Source organism: Engraulis encrasicolus, chromosome 14 (assembly GCF_034702125.1).
Source record: "Engraulis encrasicolus isolate BLACKSEA-1 chromosome 14, IST_EnEncr_1.0, whole genome shotgun sequence".
Lineage (NCBI taxonomy): Eukaryota > Metazoa > Chordata > Actinopteri > Clupeiformes > Engraulidae > Engraulis > Engraulis encrasicolus.
Window position 1 is genome coordinate 47,675,097 of NC_085870.1, and position 22,500 is coordinate 47,697,596.

The 22,500-nt window shown below is 41.7% G+C and overlaps 1 protein-coding gene across 1 annotated transcript in view; it reads left to right on the forward strand.

Moving 5' to 3' along the window:
• The first annotated feature begins 1,823 nt into the window (after positions 1–1,823).
• The window catches only part of LOC134462787 (guanine nucleotide-binding protein G(s) subunit alpha-like), a 25,065-nt gene continuing 4,388 nt past the window's right edge, over positions 1,824–22,500 (forward strand). Inside the window, exons 1-4 of the mRNA XM_063215994.1 lie at positions 1,824–2,325; positions 5,514–5,586; positions 7,201–7,231; positions 7,348–7,421. Of these exons, the coding sequence (XP_063072064.1) occupies positions 2,178–2,325; positions 5,514–5,586; positions 7,201–7,231; positions 7,348–7,421 (326 nt within the window). The 5' untranslated portion in view covers positions 1,824–2,177. The remainder of the gene's footprint in view (positions 2,326–5,513; positions 5,587–7,200; positions 7,232–7,347; positions 7,422–22,500) is intronic.

A 22,500-nucleotide genomic window follows, 5' to 3' on the forward strand; every position in this document is an offset into this window, starting at 1 on the left:
TGATGAGAGTTAGGCCTACATGTTGTCAGGTAGGTGGCTGGAGTTGTGCCAGCTTTTGTGATATGCACCGGAATTCTCATCCGCCCTGTATTTGTAGACCGAGTAAAGTGAAGTACAGGGTACAGTTGGGGTAAATCAAATATACCCGTGTAACAACAAGACTCTGATCTAATTCCAAAGTGTATCATAACATAACTTGGAACTTGATAATTTCCTTCCTCGGAGTAGTCCCATTGTTCTTCTCGGGGATCATTCCACAGTAGCCTAATCCAGTCAGATGTTTGAAGAGATCAGACCATTAAAACCCTGGATTCAGAGGCGTCAGGAAGCACATGGATGAGCAAGGAATAGGTTTGCATTGATATCAAATTCCATTCGCAAAACGCTATGTGTGTAGCCCATGTGTTCTGAAAGGCCAGGGGAGACGTTTTGGTGTTGACTCACCAGTTTAATTCTAACTCAACAGAAATGAAACCCCATTCATTTTCAATGGGGTTTCATTTCTGGTAATTTAGAATTAAACTGATGAGTTAGCGCCAAAACGTGGCATGGAAATCTACAGAATATATTGAAGAGTGAAGTGTGGGGTACCAGGTCAACAAACAGGAACAGCTGACAGCAAAGCATCAAGGATATATGGGCTTCCATAACTCCCATGCACTGTTTTTGCCATTGACTTCAATGTTAAACGCATCATGGCCATTATGAAGACAGAGAATGTCCTAACCAAGTATTGACCATTGCATGTTATGTAGAAAGTACCAAATTTCAACTGATTTAATGTGACCCGAATTTTGATGAACAAAAATTTGATTTTATAACAATATTCTAATAATGCGAATTCCCCAATTCATGGGTTTTTGGAGCTGGAAGGCCAACGTTTATAAAAAGAAAAAAAATAATGATTGGAATAGTTAAAAAACTGGGCCATGAATCTACAATCCATGACAGTTTAACATTATTGATGGAATTATGGAAATAAATCAACTTTTTCATAGTATTCTAATAAAAAGGCCTGGAGCTGTATATCATAGATGTATCCATCAACACTTGTTCCAGGTCATGTTAAGATTGTCTACCTGAACTGACAGAGTATGTTTTCTGCATTGGTCTATGCCAACTCACAGAAAGTCTTTTTGCACAATTACCTTTTTTACATTTATTATCTTTACTATTTTATTTTATTTTCCCCTCCCTGACCATCCCTGTGTTATTTGTGTCTTGAAATGTCCATGTGGACATTTGTGTATTTATGTAAGCTACTGGACACCTGAATTTCCCCCTGGGGATCAATAAAGTTACTCTACTCTACTCTACTCTACTCTACTCTAATATCATATAATTTGGACGCCATCTTGAATTTCTCGGAAAGCCCAAGGTGGATTCCCTGAGACTTTTAGTATGTTGTTCCTAAAGGTATTCTGAACATATTCTGAGAAATCCAGCTTGTTAGTAATTTGTTCCAGGTTGGGCCTAATACTCTTGGCCTATTAGAGTAAAAAAAAAAAAAAAAAAACTTCATGAAATTAGGAGTGCATCTTAATATGCGACCATGGGTGCATCCCAATATGTGACCTTGCCTCCTCCACTTGCCTCCTCCACTTGCTTCTCGTCATGATGACATCACTGACAACAGCATTATATTTCAATATCTTGCAAAAGCTCAATTGTAAAGTCTTTTTCTCATTTTACTTTATTGTTTTCTCCATGGAGGAGGGGCCAGGAGGCGGGACGAGGAGACAAGCGCAAGTGGAGGAGGCAAGGTCGCATATTAAGACGTGTAGGGGGTGGTGACGTTTAGATTTACTCTCGCTTGCGTAGCATTTCGCCTCCCAGAGGGAGTCTAAAACAAGACAGCCACTGACGTGGAAGAATAGGACCAATTTCCTCCTTACTAAACCTAGGGCAGGGATTTTTAACAGTACTGAGCCCCAAAATATTGCCATAGGCCTACCCCTAGCACGTCGAACCGACGCCCCGGGTTATCAAGCAGCCTCTGCCCGCCTGCAGCGCTCTCAGCTCAGCCAGGCCAGCAGCAGCTAACGCGGAGTGTTGGGAGAGAGCTCCAGTTTCGCTCCAGCGCAAACTTCTGGCTAGCTTCTTCCGTGCCATCTCGCGCGATCGCCCACCTCTCCTCCGGTACATGGCACGTGGGGGTATAATTTAAAGGCAAGAAAATGGAATGTCAAGGCAACAGCGAAGGCGAGGATCAATGGAGCGAGGCGAAGGCCCGGCGCGAAGCCAACAAAAAGAGCAAGAAGATTGAACAGCAACTGCAGAAAGACAAATGGTTTTACGTCAGGACACACCAGCTACTGCTGATGGGTACACACACACACACACACACACACACACACACACACACACACACACACACACACACACACACACACACACACACACACACACACACACTGGCGCCGCCCCCCCATCATAAAGTTGGGGGGGCAAAAACACTCCAATAATGACACGTCAAAAATAGCTGATTTCACTGATGATTTAAACCCACTATGAGAATATGAAGTCTGTAGCCTATCCCCTTTCTCACTGTCTCATTTATTTAAAAAAAAAGAAAACCTCACAAACGGTGAATTCATGAACAAATTTGTGTTTGAACTGTCGGTACGAGCGAGCACGCACAGGGAATATCTGCAGCGTCATGACCAATCATTGGGAGCGCTCAGAGCCTACTCTTTGGGCAGAGAATGGAGTGGGAATGTTGACCAACATTGTTTAGGCTATTATTTGTGAAGACTATAGGCCTAGCGTAGCCTACATGGACAATGTTGTGTTTTGTGTTTGCTTGATATTCGTACTGGCGATTTTTGTTTGCGATGGTCCAGGAGGTTTAAGGAACTGCAGGCTGAGCAGCATAGGTAAAGTGATGAATTGAATAAGTGAAAAATTATACTGTCCCTCAGAAATGTGTGTATTTAAGCCAGTCCTTAATGAGAGCAAAGGTGATTAGTTAGCCTGGTCCTGACCATCCCATAATACTACCATTTCATACAGTAGTGGAGCCAATCCTTTGGCGGGAGTACGTAGGATGGCTCGCGAGGCTAGTGATTAGTATGGCTTCGCGTTAAACTGCGGTGCGTGCAAGCATTGTTCTGGGCCTCGCTGCTGAAGTGTAGGCTATCAGAGCGAGATTAATTCATTCGAGGTTGGATTCCCGTTGCCAGTTGAGAGTTGTCATGGTTGGTCGGCCACATTAACATGTATTTTCTGGTGTCTATAAAAAGGCCTAACTATTTTGTATTTAACTCCATCTCAACAACGACTGTATTTCACTCCAACCATGACAAGGAGGTAGGCCTAAGCGTGTTCTCACAACTATACAAATAGGCCTGTCCTAGCTTTGAATGACATGACGTAGCCTAATCTAAAATATTATGATCAGACCCGCCCCTATTCAGTTTTCATTGCAATGGGCCTATTCCAATGGTTGACAATAAGTTATTCACAAGTTGAACCCCAGATTGCACGCTATCTGACTTGCTGCGTAATGATTAAACCTGTTTGGTCGAATACAGATGTCCAGTGATAATACAATAGTCCCGCGCACATCCACATCTGCGATTCTGATTGTGTGGTTGCGCACCGTTTAGCCTATATAATTTCTGGCGAAAATGATGGAGACTATACGATTGCAAGATTGAGACAGGTTTGATTCGCAGTTCGCACTAAACATAACATAATTCCCAAAAATAATCCTTGCATGTTTATTGTCTATGCACAACATGCTATCTGAAGTGGCCCATGCGCTTTCGCGGATATGCCAACATTCTGCCAACTTGGGAAAGGTGCGGCGCTCCTGCTCTTCGCAATCTGGTGCGTCACGGGAAGGCTGAGTTCAAGGTAGCCTAGGTAAGACCATGGAGGAGCGCGTTGGCAGATTTCAAAGTAGGAAAGTTCTCCAGAGCATCTGAGGAAGATTATTCTCTGCTTTTATTTAGAGCAATGTCAAATTAACGTTTCGAATTTACCACTTCTTCATCAAGATGTGGCATCCTCGGCACTGCTCAAAATAAAAGCAGAGAATAATCGGAGAACTTTCCTACTTTGAAATCTGCCAACGTGTATATCTAGTACTAAACGTCTTTATGTTAACCAAGTAGCCTATTAACGGTCTTAATGTCTGTAGGCTATAGGCTATTAAGTAAGTAACGGACCTGGCTAAATGCCGTGCAAATGCGCCACTGAAACACAGAGGTAACGTTGACGTCACGCAATAACCCCCCCCCCCAAAAAAAAGCCCCCCCCCCCCCAATGTTGACATGAAGACGGCGCCTATGCACACACACACACACACACACACACACACACACACACACACAATGATGGTGATGAATTGATTGATTGATTGCTTTATTGACAACACATCAGTTTTCTCCTTATAGAAGCACTGTTCTTCCTGTATTCAAAACAAATCCATACATTATTTTACATTTTTCTCTTTTCTTTTTACAAATGATACTAACCCCAACAGAAGACAAAACACAAGACACACCAAACAAAACAAAACAAACTCAAAAGAGGAAATGAGAACCTGTCACTCATAGGTTACACGTTGGTCCTATTAATAGGCTACCGCCTTTACCCTATAAATAGAGGGTGAAATAAAACACAAACAGAGAAGTTAACCCTACACCAGAGCAAGTTAATAAAGTAAAGTACATCCAATAATTAATATTTATTGAATAAATAATGAATGATACAAGAATGATCTACAGTATATTTAACCAACTAAGCGGTCTGTGTGATAATAACACCAACACCAACAATGATAGTAATAATGGTGATGATGATGATAGTAGTAGGCCCTAATAGTTATAGTGATAATGTGTGTTTAACTCTTTGTGTGCTGGGGAGTCTGTGATGATGATGATGATGATGATGATGATGATGATGATAGTAGTTACAGTATAGTGAGAATATTTAACTCTTTAGGTGGGGAGTCTGTTATGATGATGATGATGATGATGATGATGGCAGTTATTAGCCTGGTCCTGACCATCCCATAATACTACCATTTAATTTCGTATTTATGGTCTGGCATTTGTTTGCTCTGAAGCGATTGCAGGAAGCAGGAAGTTTGCACTCAGTTATAGTTTGAAATTATTGGACACCTCTCACCCAATCGCCGGCAATTACTCAACAACAACATAGGGCAGACCAATGGCTCTGGCGCAGATGTGTACGTCATTGTCATGAGCGTCCTCCCCCTTTCGTCCCCACGTGAGGCGCTTATTCGTTTGTTGGCTGTTTTCTGGGGGGAGGCGTTGCGATCAAAATCCTACAGCTCCAGGCACTCCACAGAGAAGCATGGCCATACTAGGGGAGCCAATCCTTTGGCGGAAGTACGTAGGATGGCTCGCAAGGCTAGGCAGATATAGTGATAGTGATCATTTGTATTTAACTCTTTAGATGCTGGGGGTCTGTAATGATGATGATGATGATGATGATGATGATGATGGTAGTTATCTAGTTATAATGTGTGCTTAACTCTTTAGGTGCTGGGGAGTCGGGGAAGAGCACCATTGTGAAGCAGATGCGACTTTTACACGTGGATGGCTTCAATGCAGAGTAAGGCATAACACACACACACACACACACACACACACACACACACACACACACACACACACACACACACACACACACACACACACACACATCTGGGCATCTGTGTGCCTATTGTTGACCTATGCTTTCCCGGGACACCGCATCCTATTCTGCAGGTGCACACACACACACACGCACTTCTCTCTACATATGTGTATCTGTGTCATAACACACACACACATATACACACACAGGTTTAAATGTAGTGTAAGAGTGATTCTACGATTCGCCTACGCTTTTGGCAAAAGCAAAGTGTCAATTATCAGTATTTTTTTTCAACTAAATGACCTAGATGTTTACATAGTGTATATATTTAAGTTTCCAAACAAACAAATTGCCAAGCTTAATCTTAAATCATCTGATAAATACTCTAATGAAAGCGAACATTTGCTTGATTATTTTGTCAACAGTGTTATGGACAAATACTATGTCATTTCAAACATATATAAAAATACTACAGAGTTGAAACAACATACGTTTGAAAGTGCTCATGTCCCTTAGCAATAATGTTGTCATTAATCTGTGCAACTGATATAGAAAATGTGATTGTTGAGCTTCATGAGTAGGATTTTATGATTCACTGTGATACAGACTGACACATTTTTGATTATAAATCCCTGTAACGTCTGATTTGAATTGGGCTGCTTAGATGGCCGTGTGCGGGTATAAATGGCATTTATCAGGAAAAACCCGCCCACTTTTTGCCATAGAAATCAATAGAATTGGGCGGGATTTTGTGCTTCTAGGCGGGTTTTGAACATTTTTCATCTGGCAACCCTGACTGTCATAGATAATTGTAACACCATTGACGGTAACACGGCTTGACATTTCAGCCATTTTTATGGTGTTGTGCTAACTGAGGACCTCAGAAGTTCCACCACAACACCTTAATCAATTCATGTATTTGTATGCTTTATCTGTGTTTTTCTACATGTGATTTCTAATTCAGATTCTTATGAATATGTTGATAACACAGTTGACAGGCAATTTTCCCGCTATGAGAACATGAAATAGAATGGATTAAATTATGGGAAGATGGAGCTCAAAATTTACCAAAAAGTCTTCCCATATCCTGCCAAAGAGGTTATGACATCACGTGATATTATTCGTATGGCCTAAGACCAAACCATTACTGATTTATGGAGGGGTTTTCAAACCGTGACACGGTTAACACAGTTTTCGTGGACACACACAAAATGGCAAATTTCATGTATAATAGAAAGGACAGCGGTCTTTCTGACAGTTTTGTCATATTGTGATGATTACTGTGAATCAACATTTGCAATTGTCTTGGGCAAAACAAGTTTCTTTACATGCTATGAAGACTGAATCTGACATTTGGAAAACGGGACGACATGAAAACGGCCAAAACCAGTATTAAATACTCATTCTTGCTGAGGGAAATAATGCCATGTCTACACTTTCTGTGTTATATGAAAGATAAATGTGTGCTAATGTCCAAAACATCATTGGATGCAGTTAATAGTTAGTGGAATTGGCAAATAAAATCCATGGACTTAAAAGCGTAGCCGATTCGTAGAATCACTCGTAAGGTAATGTCCCTTTGCCTTGCAGAGAGAAAAAACAGTGGATTCAAGGCATGGAGGTAAATAATAATGATATGGTTGATTTCTCTTCTTCATCTACACAATTTTAATCACACTTTAATGTAACTCATAATGCTCAAAATTTTAAGTGTGTGTGTGTGTGTTTGAATTCTAGAATGGACACAGACATTTTTTTCCGACTTCTGGAATTGCTGAGACGAGATTCCAAGTAGACAAAGTCTACTTCCAGTGAGTGGTGCTCCTCTCTCCCCAAGTAAAAAAAAAGTGTACTTAATATATACTTAATAAGTACGTTTTATTGTATTTAAAGTGTACTTCAAAAGTGTGTATTTAAAGAATGTTATTTTGGGACAACTTATAGTATACTTAAATATACTTGAAATATAATTAAGTAGAGCTTAAACACATTTTAAGTTGACTTTTTTGTACTAAAATTAAACTTTGTATAAGTGTACTTAATATACTAAAAATATATTTAACTTTAAGTACATTATAAGTATACTAACCAAGTCACTTTAAAATGTGTTTAATGTTTACTTTAGCATGCGGATAAGTGCATTTTAAGTACATTAGAAATCTATTTTAACGTCATGAGAAAGTACTTTATAGTATACTGCAGAAGTACATACTTAAGTTGTGTTATTTTGGGACAACTTATAGTATACTTAAATACACTTGAAATATAATTAAGTAGAGCTTAATCACATTTTAAGTTGACTTTTTTGTACTAAAATCAAACTTTGTACAAGTGTACTTAGTATACTAAAAACATACTTAATTTTAAGTACATTATAAGTATACTAACCAAATCACTTTAAAATGTGTTTAATGTGAACTTTAGCATGTGGATAAGTGCATTTTAAGTACATTAGAAATCTATTTTAACGTCATGAGAAAGTACTTTATAGTATACTGCAGAAGTACATACTTAAGTTGTGTTATTTTGGGACAACTTATAGTATACTTAAATACACTTGAAATATAATTAAGTAGAGCTTAATCACATTTTAAGTTGACTTTTTTGTACTAAAATCAAACTTTGTACAACTGTACTTAATATACTAAAAATATATTTAACTTTAAGTACATTATAAGTATACTAACCAAGTCACTTTAAAATGTGTTTAATGTGAACTTTAGCATGCGGATAAGCACATTTTAAGTACATTAGAAATCTATTTCAATGTCATGAGAAAGTACTTTATAGTATACTGCAGAAGTACATACTTAAGTTGTGTTATTTTGGGACAACTTATAGTATACTTAAATACACTTGAAATATAATTAAGTAGAGCTTAATCACATTTTAAGTTGACTTTTTTGTACTAAAATCAAACTTTGTACAAGTGTACTTAATATACTAAAAACATACTTACTTTAAGTACATTTCAAATATATTCACAAAAATCGCTTTAAGTACATTTTAAGTGTATTGACTCTAAATGTATTTTAAGTATACTACAAGTAGATTTTACTTTAAGCACATTTCAAATATATTTATTTTAAGTACACTTTAAATATATTTCAAAAGTATATGAAAAAAACATTAATGTAATCCCCAGTTACTCATTTCCATTGTACATTGTCTTGTTCACAACCATCAGCCATTCACATGAACCTTCCTTTCACCTTCACTTCAGACAACAACCACTGCCTCAACCAGGATTCGAACCCACAATTCACTGAACCACAGACCTGCACTCTAACCACTAGACCACAACTACCTGTTCTTTGACAGGCACAATTACGTTCTTGAAGTAATAGTCTTGAGTAGTACACTTTAAGTATACTTTTATATACTTAATTATAATACTCACAAATCATTGGTGGTGGTATGCTTTTATCGAATTAAAGACACTTTTACATGTTTAATTTGTGCACCAAAAAGTACACTTAAAGTGCACTTAATACACTAATAACACAACTTAAGTACAGACTTCAGTATTGTGCTTAAAAGTTTAATAGGTAAGGCCTTACATGCCTTTTTAAGATCTGTTTGTGCTCTTCAATATGGTGTTTTTACCATGAAAATACATTAACAAAATGGAAGGTGGAAGGTTATTTAATGTTACAAACCATAATGAATAAATAAGCCTAGGTTAAAATATACTAAAATGATGGTTTAAAAAAGTACCCAGGTGAAAAAAGTGTATTTAATATACTTAATAAGTATGTATTTTTGTATTTAAAATATAGTTCAAAAGTGTGTATTTAAAGAATGTTATTTTGGGACAACTTATAGTATACTTAAATACACTTGAAATATAATTAAGTAGAGCTTTAACACATTTTAAGTTGACTTTTTGGTACTAAAAATCAAACTTTGTACAAGTGTACTTAATATACTAAAATCATACTTAACTTTAAGTACGTTTCAAATATTCTTTCTAATACCAAACTTTAGCACATTACTTTTAAAATACAAATACACTTAAAATACACTTAAAATATACTACACTAACAGTATGTTTTCAAATACAGCACTTAAGCACATTACTTTAAAAATACAAATACACTTAAAATACACTTGAAGTGGTTCAAGACAACAAGAAAAATAACATAAAATCTTTATAAGTGAGTACATTTCATTAAAGACAATTAATATTAGTGTCAAAAAGGCAATATAGTAAGTATGCAAAAAAATATGCATATTTGTAAAGGTCGTAAAATAAAGTTTAGGTATATATAACTGATAATGTATATTTTCTAACACTATGTTTGAGTACATTTTTTAAGAACAAAGTTTAATACATTAAACTAGCAGTACATTTTCTAATACCATACATTACTATAATGGTGTACTGTGTATGATTTTTTGTAGTTTATTTCCAAAATTCATGCTGGAAAAAGGGGAGTCATTCATCATCATCATAAATTGAGGTTCTTGTCCATGTTCCAGATATAGACTTTTTTTGCTAGGAAAATGACTGTACTTTGGCCAGTAATTAGTTTATTTATTTTGTAAATATAGTTAAAATACATTTAAATACACAACACTAATAGTGTATTTTCTAGGGCTGTCAAACGATTAATTTTTTTGATCGCGATTAATCTCATAAAAATATGGAAGTTAATCGCGATTAATCGTTATTTATTTTACATTTTTTAAATGGTTAGTTTGCAATTCAAGATAGTTGAAACCATTAATGCACAGTATTTCTGATCACTATGTCTTCTTTGGCATAAAACAAGGATCGAGACAAAGACTGATTTGTTTTGCCTTTCAGGCCATTCATTTATTTTTTTCCAATACTTCTTAGTTCTTAGAACTCAATATCATCTTAAACATTAATGTTAATTTAAAAAATCATACATAAAAGTAATTCTTCACCTATAAGGATAAGAGTTTAGTCAAGTAGTTGCCAATAACTGACACATAACTGTCAAATAATTGCAAAGCTGTAACAATGTTTTACATTTTTCAGAACTGCCCCACACAGTTTCCCCAATTTTTAAATGGCAGTAGCGCATGTCTTGCAAACACCTCAAAAAGAGAAGAAGAAGTAGGGGACAACGCCCCTTGAGCACACGCTTTTGCATTGAGTGGGCGTGGTTTGCGATATCTTCGTTTGATTCAGTATTTTTGACGCGACCTGTGAAGCGACCACAAAATGCGGAAGTAGCCACTTTGTGTCGAGGCGTGCGAGTTGAGTTTGTGTTGTTATCAGCGAACTATCAGCGAGCTATTTCATCATGGCTAGTGAGAAGTTGAATCGTGACGAAGTTCTGAGCATGTTATTTGCCTATTCTGACTCTGAAGGACAGTTTTTATCTCACGAGGATGATAATGATCGGACGAGCACTCTTTGTTAGCTTGCGCTCCCTCCATTCAGCCCCCGGTGATGTGGGTAGAATAGCCACCTATCCGGACGCAAACGCAATAATCCTGGGATCAGACAAACACTGTTCACCAAGCAGCAAACACACACTCATTCTGTCCCTCTTTCTGACTTCTACTGGGTGGATGGCAGCGGCGAACGTGGCCATATCTCCGTATGGAGAGAACGCACGGTGAAGAAGACGCATAGGCAACCCTAAAACTACATTAATATTTTAGACTCGTTGTTGGCAATCAGACTGGTCACAGTGTTTTGACTGTCTTTGTAAGAGTTATACAAATCAGTAAAACAGCAAATAAAGACGAAAGAGGTGGCGATATATTTCTCTCAACTGGGGGAGAGGGTGGAAGGGCGCTGCGCTCTCCACGCGAGGGGGCAGGGATTGTGTTCCTGATCGGCTTCAGGTGTCAGGCTATAACGTAGCCTAATTACGTTGGACAATACTATGGACATAATACTTATGATGTCATACCCATTATGTTGACAGTTTGCCCATTAGTTTTGTGAAATGTAACTGACAAACTGTAGAAGTCACTGAGCTAGACTGTGCCATAATCAACCATTTTACTGCCCAGACAGTGCTAAGCCGACTACTAACAGAGGAGCTGCATATGGACGGTAGAAGTGGGGAGATTCTGGCGAAGTCTGATCGCGATTAAAAAAAATATTCGCGATCAAGAATGTTATTAATCTAATCGCGATTAACGCGTTAATATTGACAGCCCTAGTATTTTCTAAAAACAATCTTTAGCACATTACTTTAAAAATACAAATGTACTTAAAATACATTTAGAGACAATACACTAATAGTGTATTTTATAACACTACACTTTAACACATTACTTTTAAAATATAAATGTACTTAAAATAGACTTAAAATAGAATATACTAATAGTATATTTAACAATACCACACTTAAGCACATTACTTTAAAAATACAAATGTATTTACAATACATTTAAATACAATACACTAATAGTGTATTTTTTAATAAAACACTTTAGCACATTACTTTTAAAATACAATTGTACTTAAAATAGACTTTAAATAGAATATACTAATAGTATATTTAACAATACCACACTTTAGCACATTACTTTAAAAATACAAATGTATTTACAATACATTTAAATACAATACACTAATAGTGTATTTTATAATACTACACTTTAACACATTACTTTTAAAATACCAATGTACTTAAAATAGACTTTAAATAGAATATACTAAAAGTATATTTAACAGTACCACACTTAAGCACATTACTTTAAAAATACAAATGTACTTACAATACATTTAAATACAATACACTAATAGTGTATTTTATAATACTACATTTAAGTACATAACTTTTAAAATACAAAGATACTTAAAATACACTTAAAATATAATACACTAATAGTATACTTTATAATGCTACACTTTAGCACATTACTTTTAAAATACAAATGTACTTAAAATACATTTAAATAGAATATACTAATAGTATATTTAACAATACCACACTTTAGCACATTACTTTAAAAATACAAATGTATTTACAATACATTTAAATACAATACACTAATAGTGTATTTTATAATACTACACGTTAACACATTACTTTTAAAATACAAATGTACTTTAAATAGACTTAAAATTGAATATACTACTAGTATAATTAACAATACCACACTTAAGCCCATTACTTTTAAAATACAAATGTACTTAAAATATATTTAAATACAATACAATAATAGTGTATTTCATAACACTACACTTAAGTACATGACTTTTAAAATACAATTGTACTAACAATACATTTAAATACAATACACTAATAGTGTATTTTATAATACTACACTTAAGTACATAACTTTTAAAATACAAAGATACTTAAAATACACTTAAAATATAATACACTAACAGTATACTGTATAATGCTACACTTTAGCACATTACTTTTAAAATACAAATGTACTTAAATTAGACTTAAAATACAATATACTAATAGTATATTTGACAATACTACACTTTAGCACATTACTTTTAAAATACAAATGTACTTACAATACATTTAAATACAATACATTAATAGTGTACTTTATAATACTACACTTAAGTACATAACTTTTAAAATGCAAAGATACTTAAAATACACTTAAAGTATAATACACTAATAGTATACTTTATAATGCTACACTTTAGCACATTACTTTTAAAATACAAATATACTTGAAATACATTTAAAATATAATACACTAATAGTATATTTGACAATACTACACTTAGCACATTATTTTTAAAATACAAATATACTTAAAATACATTTAAAGTACAATACACTAACAGTATATTTTATAAAACTATATTTAAGTACATAACTTTAATAATACAAATTATTTTAAAATATATTTAAAATACACTTAACTATAAGTATATTTTTAAATACCATACTTAAGTACTGTACTTGATAAGTAGAGTGTACTTAAAATATACTTTCAGAAAATTAAATATATTTAAAGTACACTTAAGTACACATTTTTTTGACCTGGGTCTCTTCACCACAACACAATACAATACAACACTACGCACGCACATGCATCTCCACTGACGTCACGCACATCCTACAATATCCTAGAATATCACTTATTACCCTTAAGTAGGCGTTTCAGAGTTCCCTTCTTCAACCGCAACAGACTCAAACCTTCTCATTTATGCATTCTCTTTATTTTCATGGATTTTCATTGTGTATTTCATGCAGGGCATCAAAACTGTGCTTGAACACATGAAGAATTACGTGCTTACCAAAAAATATCATTCTAGCTGTTGTCCAACAGCAACGTCAGCTGTCTATCCACCTGACGTCAACACAGCACAACTGATGGCCCTACACATTTCAATAAGCTTATTTTGCTCTATTTTCAAATAATAAATGCCCAGTCAGTCATGTCAATCCTAATCGAACATTAAAGTCCTCCAATAACTCACTAGAATTGTAGAACTATAATTCTATTTCGTTCCTTCTGACCGCCAGAGGCGGTGCTTTCAGCACTGAATATTCATCTCATGGATGACGCAGGTCGAGAATTAGTATCAACAAAGTCACGTGACCTGGGTGACGTCACCAGTTGACCCCGTGTCAGGGGTTAAGACACCGGTGAACCCAGGAAGTGACCTCTTTCATCTTCTCGAGAAGCAGGTTTCGAGTTTGGTTGTTTGAGCGCTTTTGGATTATAACCACTAACGCACTGTTCGTTTCCTACCCAAAGGGTTGGGGCTGTGGTTTTTATCACCCCCCACGAAACGGCGTTAGTCGATTGCTATTATTTATGTTATCTGTTTCGTTTGGTTTGACTGGGTGTTGTCCGCTCGGTTGACGTACAATTGGCCACCTAGCTGGCAATTAGCCACCTGGCTGGCTACACCGGCCTCGACCAAGGAAGGTAGGCCGTGTTCTGATCCTTTTTTTCTGTTAAGCTATTATTTCAGTGGTGTGTTTCGCAAATGAATTTGAACTTGCAGTTTGGTGGCGCGTTGCGCCTAGATTAACGACTGCCTGCCTGGTGTTGAAGTTCGTTAAGGTAAGTGGACTGTCATTTCCTTTCGATTTCTTTCCCCGGTGTTCTCGCCGCTGGAAATTACTGTTTGCTGAGCGATTGTTGCAGCATCCGATGTGAACTCGGCTTATTGTATTGCGTGCTTGTTTAGACGCTGCTGCTTTATTGTTTGTATAGCCTGTCTGTATACGGTTTGCGATTAGAGTGCCCAGTGGGTTTCGCTGGGGCCCTCACACCGTCAGGCGCGGAGTGGCCATCGGGAGATCGGGGACTTGTCCCGGTGGGCCGCGGCCGCGAAATATATTACAGCGGCCGTACTATGTTCTCAACCGGCCCTGAAGTGTATTCTCAACTTGCCCCAAAGTGATTTCATATTAGAGCATAGGTCATTAACTACGATTCAGTTCATATTTTCAAAGAAGTCGACTCACCAGTATATATACCGTCTACCCGACCGCAATACCTCAGTGACGGTGTCAAACAGTAAATTGGCCACACTCCTTCTCTACTGATAATGTTCATACACCGTAGATCGCGGAAGTTTACTAGATCTTAGTAACATAGTTTCGTTTTCAGTATTTCAAGAACCTGTGATATTTAGATTGGTTACCAAGGAATGGAAATATTGGTAAGTTGTGATTTATTTTCCGATTTCCATATGACTGTTACAGTTTACAGTCTGCCACTCCAGATTCACTTGTTCTGTGGTTATTGACTTGGGTTACGAACAGACTCTCCACCAAGTGGTAAGGAAGTGAACTGCAGCTAAGCAGGAAAACATGTTGTACATGTTTTGATGGCATTGGTTTGTTAGAACTAGCAGTATATCTCCTTGCAGTCGAAATAATGTTATATCATACATATATTTATATGTGGCACCTTTAGGATGTAGCCTATGTAATGTCTGAAGAAATGGAACAAAATAATTAGGCCTACCACACAAGATTCTGATGTGAGCAGTGCTGGGTGTGTAGCCTAAACTGTGGATTAAAATGTGCAAGAAACAAAGACATTTGCTGCGACGAAGACAGCGTTTTAAGGTAGGCCTACACCGTTTGGTTATTAATTTTGTTGACTTATGGTTGTGGTTTGAAGTAGCCTAGGTTTGGCTTAGTTGCTGCATGGTGGGTTTATTGCACAATGTAGCCTAGACATACTTTTTGTAAGCTATAGCCTACTCTTCTAAAAATCCCCACACTCAAAACTTTGTGCCCGTGCTCATCCTGTCTTTCTTAAACGATATTTCAATAGGCCTACAAACTGTCAAAATGACAGTGGAGTGCACATTTTCATGGAACAGTAGCGTGATGTAGCCTAACCTGCAATGTTATATGGTGAATGCTTTGGACTGTGATGATGGCTGTGTAGGCCTATTTCATCAAGTGTAGTCTACAATTCTCCACTTCAGGTTGATATTTTGACAACACTTATGTCCACATGTAGTAGACCTACGACTGCAGATTTCATGGTTTTTGTCTTTTTGGTTAGGGAACCATGTTGTTCGCGTTGTTTTTTTTTTTTTTTTTTTTTTTTTATGTGTTGGTGGGGGGGTAAAAAGGGCCGCTAAGGGAAAATTTCTCCCGGTGGGAATACTCTTCCCACTCCGCCCATGCACACCGTTAGCGTCACCTGCGCTGCACTGTGTTCACCCCGGTTGTTATTACTTCCCGGTTGTGTTATTTATTATTATTTCATATTGTTTTCACCTGGGGTGTTCTCGCCCTGTTGTGTGTTGCTTGTTTTTTGTCAGACTTGAGTTACCATCTGACTGATGACTTCTCCGCCGCTGGCCATGGAGAACTTTCTCTCCTGCGCCTCCTGCCAGGCCCCTCTTGCATTGGACGATGGCCACCGCGAATGCCCCTCCTGCCTGGGGCTAGAGCATCTACGTCAGGGCCTGACGGACATGGCCTGCGCTGACTGTGTTTGTCTCAGTGTGGCAGTACGCAAGACTAGGCTAGCAGCAATGAACCCTCACCTTGACTCCTCCATGTCCATAGAGGGTCAAGAGGCGTCGATGGATACTGCGGTGCGGCCTGGCAAGCGTCATGGGGTGGCTTTCCACCCTGCCACGGACGCTAAGCGACGATGCCCAGATGACTTGGCTGCTAAAGTCGACAAGATGGCGGCGGACATGGAGACGTTGAAGGCCCTACTCACAGGCCTCCGGCCTCCGGCACTAGAGGCTGGTGTTTCCGCCTCCACCCGGACTGACCAGGAGGGCGTGCGGTCACTGTCCCCTCCACAGCTGTTTCCTTTCGGGGCGGAACGGGATCCAGATGTTCTTTCCACCCAGGCCTCGGAGAATCTTGGATCAAAGAAAGTGGATGTAATCAAGAAGTGTCATTTTGTTTCCTTTCCGGTATCCACTTTATGTCGGGTGAACGCCCCTTTAGGAGACCTTCGGTTAGGAGACCTTCGGAGTCCTGAGGTTGAGAATCAATGAAGTCCCCTTAGCGCTGTAGATGGCGGTAGCGCACGTCTTGCGCAAACACCTCAAAAAGAGAAGAAGAAGTAGGGGACAACGCCCCCTTAGGAGACCCAACTTGAGCACAAGCTTTTGCATTGAGTGGGCGTGGTTTGCGATATCTTTGTTTGATTCAGTATTTTTGCTTGGATATGGGGAGGCTGTACACCATGACTCCACCTCCCGGACGGGCTCCATGGCCTCCAGCCACGGTACAGCGGAGGCGTCGGAGGCATCTGAAAGTGGACGGCCGTCGATCCAGCCGGCCCTGAAGATTGCTTTGGCCCGACTGGGCTTGGACACGCCTTCTGTGACGCCGCAACAGCATAGTGTTTTTTTCAGGGGCCCGGCACCGCCCTCCCTGTCACCTACGTCTAGGACTGGGTACCGAAATTCAATTCTTTGATGGAACCGAATTAAAAGCTAAGGTTCTACTTGGAATCGAAACGTGCCTTGTCTGTCGGTTCCACGTTTCGGTTCCTGAAGTCTGACTGTCAGAGCCATCAAATGTGTGTTTAAGCACGCGGCCACAAGTGTCACAAACTGACCACGCTCCTCCTCTTCCCGTTTCGCACCTCATTTAAACGATTGATAAGACAGCTGATATTCAACCAGCTGATTGTACTATTGAGAAACAAAAACATGCCGTCGAAAGCGTGGCTATATTTCAGGAAAGTAGATAAGGAAGGAGCGCGCTGCAATAGCCTATCTGCGATAAACTAATAGGCTAAGAATGGCAATACATCCAACCTGTTCAAACACCTGCTCTTGCATTCGATAAACTTGCGTGCGGAGTTGCAGCATCTTTACAACGGCACCGTCAACCTCAACCATGACCTCGACTCTTCAGGAAGATGTCTCTGACTCCTTGGAAACATGTTTTTCCATGAAAAGAGCTAACTTAGAAAGAACTGGTCTTGTGTTGGGGACGCACAAATGTAGCCTATTTAGACCGTTGGTTTCATTCGAGGGAACAAAGAACACAGCGAGAAAAAAGATTTCCTCTCCATCCGGCTGTATAATAACGCCATTGTTTAGGCTTGAAGTAGCGGCCGCTTAAGGTTAAATAACTGTGGATTGAAAGAACATAAAAACGTGCCGTAAAAAACTGTAAAAAGCCAAGAATCTCAGCTTTCGAACAAGCACTAACACATGTCTGTAGGTCTAGGTTAAGGAGATCGCTGGCTGTTAGGAAAAAAATGACGAGATTAAAAAAATGGTTGGGAAGCGCTATCTTTTCACTTGCAACAGCGGCCGCTTACAGTTCAATAACTTTTGAATGAAAGAACATAAAAACGTGCCGTAAAAAACTGTAAAAAGCTAAGAATCTCAGCTTTCGAACAAGCCCTAACACATGTCTGTAGGTCTAGGTTAAGGAGATCGCTGGCTGTTAGGAAAAAATGACGAGATTAAAAAAAATTGTTGGAAAGCGCTATTTTTTCACTTGCAACAGCGGCCGCTTACAGCGCAATAACTTTTGAATGAAAGAACATAAAAACGTGCCGTAAAAAACTGTAAAAAGCTAAGATTCGCAGCTTTCGAACAAGCCCTAACACATGTCTGTAGGAGAAGGCGATCGCTGGTTATATATATATTTAGGCCTATATATCGTTTAGATTAGGACTCTTTGGCTTAGATTCACCATGGCGTGAAAGCACAGTGTTGTCGCGGCTACTTGCAGCAGCTGATCATATGGCCCAGTTCCAGTCCCTGTATGGAAATGCGTGCGAGACAGCACCATCGAGACCCCGTCAAGTTTCATGAATAGCCTATTTATGAAGCCTAGTTGTGTTAGAACAGTTCTGCAGTACCTAGTAGAAAAGCCCCAGCTGTCGACAGACTGGGTAGCGTAGGCTACATTAAAAAATCATGTCAGGCACGCTTGACATAGGATTGGTACCAGAAGTGAAGTTGCACCGTACAGCAGAACAATTTTAATCAGACATGAGTACATTTATCAGTATCAAAACCGTTTAATATACTTGCCAAGCCATGCCGAGAGGACAACTTGCAGCATGCAATTATTCATGAATGCTGTATAGAATTAAATGCCTTTAACCCGCCATTGCTTAAGTCACGAGGAGCTCCGCCTTGTGGCAGGCAGGGAAACTCATGATTTACAGACCCGTTACGCCATCTGCTGGCCACTTTGGGTAACTGCAGGTTTAATTCAGGGTTTCTAGGAACCGAAAATGGAACCGTTCTGGTACCGGAACCGAAACGAAGGAACCGGAAATGGAACCGGAACCGAAAATTGTCAATCAATACCCAGGCCTACCTATGCCACCCTCAGCCCCGTACATTGCGGAGCTACAGAGGTGTTGGGTAAACCCCGGACGCACCTACCACCTCCACAGGGATGGCATGGCCCTGGCGTCCATGCAGGACGCCTCCACCTACGGCCTGAAATGTATGCCGAACATCGAGCCCTCGGTAGCCGCCCTGGTCCTGTCACCCAATGAGGCTCTACGACCCCGATGCCAGGTGCCCTCGCCCTCAGTGCCGCGTGACTGACGAGTTTATCGTCCGGGGATACGACACGGCGGCGCGTATGGGACGGATGGGAAACTCCATGTCCCACTTGCTGTTGGCCCTCTCGCAGACACTTCACGGGGCGGATCCTACAGCCCAGGAGCTCTGTGATGCGGTGCTCCAGGCCTTTGCCTTCTCGTCGAGGGAGCTGGGTCGCCTGATGTCCCTCCTCACCCTCACCCGCCGCCAGATATGGCTACCGCAGTCCCTGCTGACGGAAGCTGACAGACGCGTGCTCTGCTCTCTGCCTGTCCAGCCCGGGGAGCTCTTTGGCCAGGCTGCCCAACAGGCCCTGGATAGGAGTGCCCAAGTGGTGCAGGCCCGGCAACAATATGCAGGACTCCGCCGCGTGTACTCGCGTGGCGCCTCTGCTCCGGCCTCTGGGGGACCCGTGCCACCACCACCGCCTCTGCCGTCTCGACCTCGTGCTCGGCGGGACACCAGACGGGTGGATGACTTTCGCCGCTCCACTGCCTCCCGGAGCCGCGGTGCTACGCATCAGTCTCAGCCCGCCCCCCGTCGCTCCCCTGGTGGCCGACGGGGGCGGTCTGGGCGCCATTGACTACATCACGCCGGCGGTCGGCCGCTACTCCAGCCAGGAGCTCCACTGCTGGAGGATGCGGACCACGGACCCCTGGGTGCTGTCAACCCTCACAGAGGGTTACAGCATCCAATTCAGTCGCCGACCGCCGTGCTTTCAAGGGGTCATCGATACCACCATGGGCCTCCCGGAGAAGGCCCTCATTCTCCGGGGAGAAATCGGCACCCTCCTGGAGGAAGGAGCGATATCCGCCGTCAACGGCAGCAGACAGCAAGGTGGGTTCTATTCAGCTTATTTTCTGATACCGAAAAAGGATGGCGGTCTACGACCCATCCTGGACTTGAGATCACTGAACCGCTATTTGATTGTACTGAGATTCAGGATGCTGCGCACATCGGATGTGTTGCTCCATATTCGAGAAGGCGACTGGTTCGCATCCATCGATCTGAAGGACGCCTACTTACATGTGCCTATCGCTCCCCACCACCGGCAATTCCTCCGGTTTGCCTTCGAGGGCCAGGCCTACGAGTTCAATGTCCTGCCCTTCGGCATTTCTCTGGCGCCGCGGGGTATTCACGAGGTGTGTCGCAGCTGCGTTGGCGCCACTGCAAGCACAGGGTTTGCGTATTCTACCCTACCTGGACGACTGGCTGATCTGTTCCCAGTCGGAGGATCAGGCCCGCGCCGACATCGCCACGGTACTTACACATGTTGCGGACCTAGGGCTCAAGGTGAACTTCCAGAAGAGCTCTCTGATGTCCAGCCAAGAGACCGTCTTCCTGGGCATGCACCTGGACTGGAGGACGCTGAGGGCGACTCCCTCCCAAGCCAGGATCCGCAGTATCTGCCAGCTGCTTGGGCACTTCAGACTGGGCAGGTCCCTCGCCCTGAAGGAGTTTCAGCGTCTGCTGGGTATGCTCGCAGCGGCCTCCTCTCTGGTGCCTCTAGGGCTCTTTGACCTCCGTCCACTTCAGAGGTGGGTGATCGATCTCCACCTTCACCCTGCCCGGCATGGGCACAGGCTGGTGCGGGTTACGCATGCCTGTTACAGGCTCCTTCGCCCATGGAGGAGGGCGGCGTATTTCCTGAGAGGTGTTCCCCTGGCCGCTGTCCCTTCCCGAAGGGAGATCGTCACCACGGACGCCTCCCTGGGAGGTTGGGGTGCGGTCTGGCAGTGCTGGACGGTCAGGGGCTGCTGGGACCCACAGCAGCAACAGTTGCATATCAATGTTTTGGAGCTTCAGGCTGTGTTGCTCGGCCTGCGACACTTCCTCCCCCATCTGAGCGGTCTACATGTCCTGGTACGGACAGACAACTCTACAGTGGTTTATTACATAAACCACCAGGGCGGCACCAAGTCCCGCCGGTGCTTGAGAGTGGCCGACCAGCTGTTACGGTGGGCCCATCGACATCTGCTGAGTCTGCGGGCCATGTATTTGCCGGGTGTGGCCAATACGGCGGCGGATCTACTATCCCGGCAGGGCTCCGATCCGGGGGGTTGGAGGCTCCATCCAGCGGTGGTCCTTACCATCTGGGAGCGCTTTGGCAGGGCGGAGGTCGACCTCTTTGCCTGTCAGGAGTCGACGCATTGCCCTCTCTGGTTCAGCCTCCAGGGTCCGAGTCCCATGGGGCAGGACGCACTGGCGCATGCTTGGCCGTGCCGACGGCTGTACGCCTTTCCCCCTCTGCCTTTGATCGTGCAGACCCTGCACAGAGTGACGTTGGAATACCACGAGCTGCTGCTGGTGGCCCCTCGTTGGCCGGGTCGGGTGTGGTTTCCCACACTGCTCCAACTCCTGGACGGAGAACCCTGGTGCCTGCCGGTGAGAGCGGACTTACTGTCACAGCTGGGGGGTCAGATCTGGCATCCGTGTCCAGCCCGGCTACAGCTTTGGGTGTGGCCGCTCAAGGGCCGGACCCCCTGCTAGGGCTCTGTGCTCCTGCAGTGGTCGACACTATTGCTAACTCCCGGGCACCCTCCACCACTGCCCTCTATGCCAACAGGTGGAATTTGTTCTCTGACTGGTGTCTGACTCGGGGAGCAGAGCCTGCGGACTGCCCCCTGCCTACCATTTTATCATTTCTCCAGTCCCTCTTTGATAGGGGACTTGCTCCTTCCACCATTAAGGTCTATGCGGCAGCCATTTCTGCCCGTCATGCCCGTGTTGAGGGTAGGACGGTGGGGTCCCATCCCTTGGTGGCACGCTTCTTGAAGGGAACACTCCGTTTGAGGCCCCCTCGACGGAGTCGGGTGCCCACGTGGGACCTGTCGTTGGTGCTGCAGGCCCTTTGCAGCGCACCGTTTGAGCCCCTGTCGACAGCAGACATCTCCTGGCTCTCTTTGAAGACCGCCTTCCTTCTGGCCATTACATCTGCGAGGCATGTCAGT